The sequence below is a fragment of the Cololabis saira genome, chromosome 1 (assembly GCF_033807715.1).
Source record: "Cololabis saira isolate AMF1-May2022 chromosome 1, fColSai1.1, whole genome shotgun sequence".
Classification (NCBI taxonomy): Eukaryota; Metazoa; Chordata; class Actinopteri; order Beloniformes; family Belonidae; genus Cololabis; species Cololabis saira.
Window position 1 is genome coordinate 40702626 of NC_084587.1, and position 2841 is coordinate 40705466.

Sequence of the window (2841 nt, forward strand, 5' to 3'; positions counted from 1 at the left end):
TTTTACCATTTAAGGAATATTGCAAAATTAAGAACAGTTGTTTCCAAACATTACCTTGATCTAATTATTCACACTTTTATGTCATCTCATTTGGACTACTGCAACTGTCACGTCCTCAGCAAGTCCAAACTTCTGCAGCACGGCTGCTGACCTGCTCTGAAAGGAGGACTCACATCAGCCCAATTTTAAAAACTCTTCACTGGCTCCCTGTTCCTTTTTGTTTCAACTTTAAAATCTTGGTGCTGACTTGTAGAACTCTGCATGGTCAGGCCCCTCCCACATCCAGGACCTACTATGCACCTACACTCCATCTCGGAGGCTGAGATCATTCAACCAGAGCCTGCTCATGGTCCCTCGTACCCGCTTTAAGACGTGAGGTCGCTCCTTCCAGGCCGTCGCACCGAGGCTCTGGAACGATCTCCAGCTGTCTCTACGTTCTCTGGACTCCATCCATGCTTCTAATAGCAAACTAAAAACCCACCTGTTTCTCCAAGCTTTTAAACATAAGTAGTAAGACAGTTGTTTTATGACCATCATGTTTATTTTATGTAATTTTATTCTAGGAGCTTTTTATCTGTATCGTCTTGTTTTTATTGTATTTTTAGATGTATTGTATTGTTTTTATTCTTCGTGAAGCACCTTGTGACATTCCCTTGACTGTGAAAGGTGCCATATGGATAAACTTTACTTACTTACTCATCATATTCAAATTGATCTACTTGGGGAAGGAGACAGAGAAGTGTGTTGTGCGCATATACACTCAATTCCACGTCGATTGTGATGTTTAAAGAAACGTGCGTGGATTTAGGCTTAAGCACAGTTTTGAACATCTGATTTTTTTTGTGTACGCAAGACTCACGATGGAATCCAGGGGGGTGCTTATACTATTTAACCCAGTGGTCCTCAACCTTTTTTCAGTGATGTTCCCCCTGTGAAATATTTTTTCAGCCAAGTACCCCCTAACCAGCGGAAAACACTTTTGGTTGTAAAAAAAAAGACCTAAGACAGAGCAGTGTGCCATCAGTAACTGATTTATCAAACATAAAAATATTGCTGCTACGCTTCAACCACGACTTCATCGTTGGTCCAAGTGATTGACAGGTGAAGCCAGGTGATTGACAGGTTAGGTGGAACCATCCTGGTGTGGGGGATACTCTGCGGTTTTAGGATAATAAGTTGAATTGCCTACTCCTGAAGATAAAATTAATTTTATGAATTTAGACTTATATTTTCCTCAATTATTTATGAAATAATTATTTTTAAAGGATTTTTGCATGGTCCTGGGATTCAGAGAGGAAGCGCCACAAACATCAGCAACAATTACAATTACACACTTTAATCCCAGTGAAACTGAAAACAGAAACGTTTACTTCTTATGAAAAACACTGATTAGTGCACTTCACATGATCAAGTGTTTCCACAGTTACACCTCCATCCAGTAAACACTTTACTGTTTCATCTGCAGTCTCTTCAGTTCAGTCTGGTTCCTCCACCAGAGTCCTTTCAGAAATCCTCACATGTATTTATTTCCACACGGACAGTTTGAGAGTCTGGGTTCAGGAGCTCCCGTCCCGGCCCTCCCTCCCGTCCTTGGGCTCCAGGGCCCCCAGCAGCAGGGCCTGGGCCTCCAGCAGCGTGGTGTGGGTGTTGGCCCCCAGGAAGCGGGAGGTGAGCTCCAGGTCCTGCAGCCGCAGCTTCACCCTGCTGCCCCGCTGTAGCCGCTCCCCCGCCTCGGGCCGCCGGCACACGCAGGGGAATTTACCGCCGAAGTCGATGTACAGGTCGTCCCCGACCACGTGGAAGACCCTGCCGACCACGACCTTGTCCTTGGCGGGTCCCATCTGCAGCAGCGGAGACCTGCGCAGCAGCGCGGCGAAGCTCTCCTCCTGCCCGGGGGAGGCGGCCGCGGGGCCGGCGGGGGCTCCGCCCGCCTCCCGGAGCTCCGTCTGCTGCTGGAAGGCGGCGGCGAAGCCGGACCTGCCGGCCCTGTCCGCGGGGGGCGGCCCGCCGCCCGGCTCCGCGCTGCAGAAGGTCCTGGTGGCCCCGCAGGGGGCCAGCCGAGCAGACCCGCGGACCCGCAGCACCGTCCTGCACAAGGTCGCCATGATGATGCTTCTTCTTCTCTAGGTTTAATGGCGGATCACAACCAACGTTATTAGGTGCATACCGCCACCTGCTGTACCGGAGTGTGTAACATCAGGATAATTAGTACATCAGGTTACAATCTAAAAGGGGGGAAATAAAAAAACATTAAAAAAAGGAAATAGCCTACCTAAGTAAAATAAGATAACCACATTTATATCCTATTGTCTATCCCTTCATCTTTGAGAAAGACTAGGATTGCCTTATAACCAGTACTGGAGTTGAGGGGGGATGAGGGGGGATGGCATCCCCCCCTGAAATAAAAATGGTCAAAATCATCCCCCCTGTGAAACTGCCATCCCCCCTTTCCATCCCTTATGTCATTTCTTCAATGAATGTGGTTTTACTGCTATTTCAACATTTAGAGTCATCACCAGAAAAATAACACCAGAAAAATAACTTATTTGACAATTTTCACTGTTTCAAGTACATTTTCATTTGAAATAAGTAGGAAAAATCTGCCAGTGGGACAAGATTTATCTTCTCATTCCAAGAAAAATAAAATCTTGTTCCACTGGCAGATTTTTCTACTTATTTTAAGTGAAAATCTACTTGAAACAGGTGAAAATTGTTGTTTTTTCCAGTGATGAGTCTTGTTTTAAGTGTTTACTAAAATGAGACATTTTAAAGCAGCACAACGGAACTTTCAGCTTTTGTTGAGTTTGGCGGCATCTTTTGGACAAAAGCGGTAGTGCTTTA

General features: G+C 46.0%; 1 protein-coding gene across 1 annotated transcript; it reads right to left on the reverse strand.

Moving 5' to 3' along the window:
* Window positions 1-1322: 1322 nt before the first annotated feature.
* Window positions 1323-2127, reverse strand: mrps28 (mitochondrial ribosomal protein S28). Its single transcript, XM_061732872.1, has one exon. The coding sequence runs from the start codon at window positions 2103-2105 to the stop codon at window positions 1557-1559; it is 549 nt and encodes a 182-aa protein (XP_061588856.1). The 5' UTR covers window positions 2106-2127; the 3' UTR covers window positions 1323-1556.
* Window positions 2128-2841: the final 714 nt, after the last annotated feature.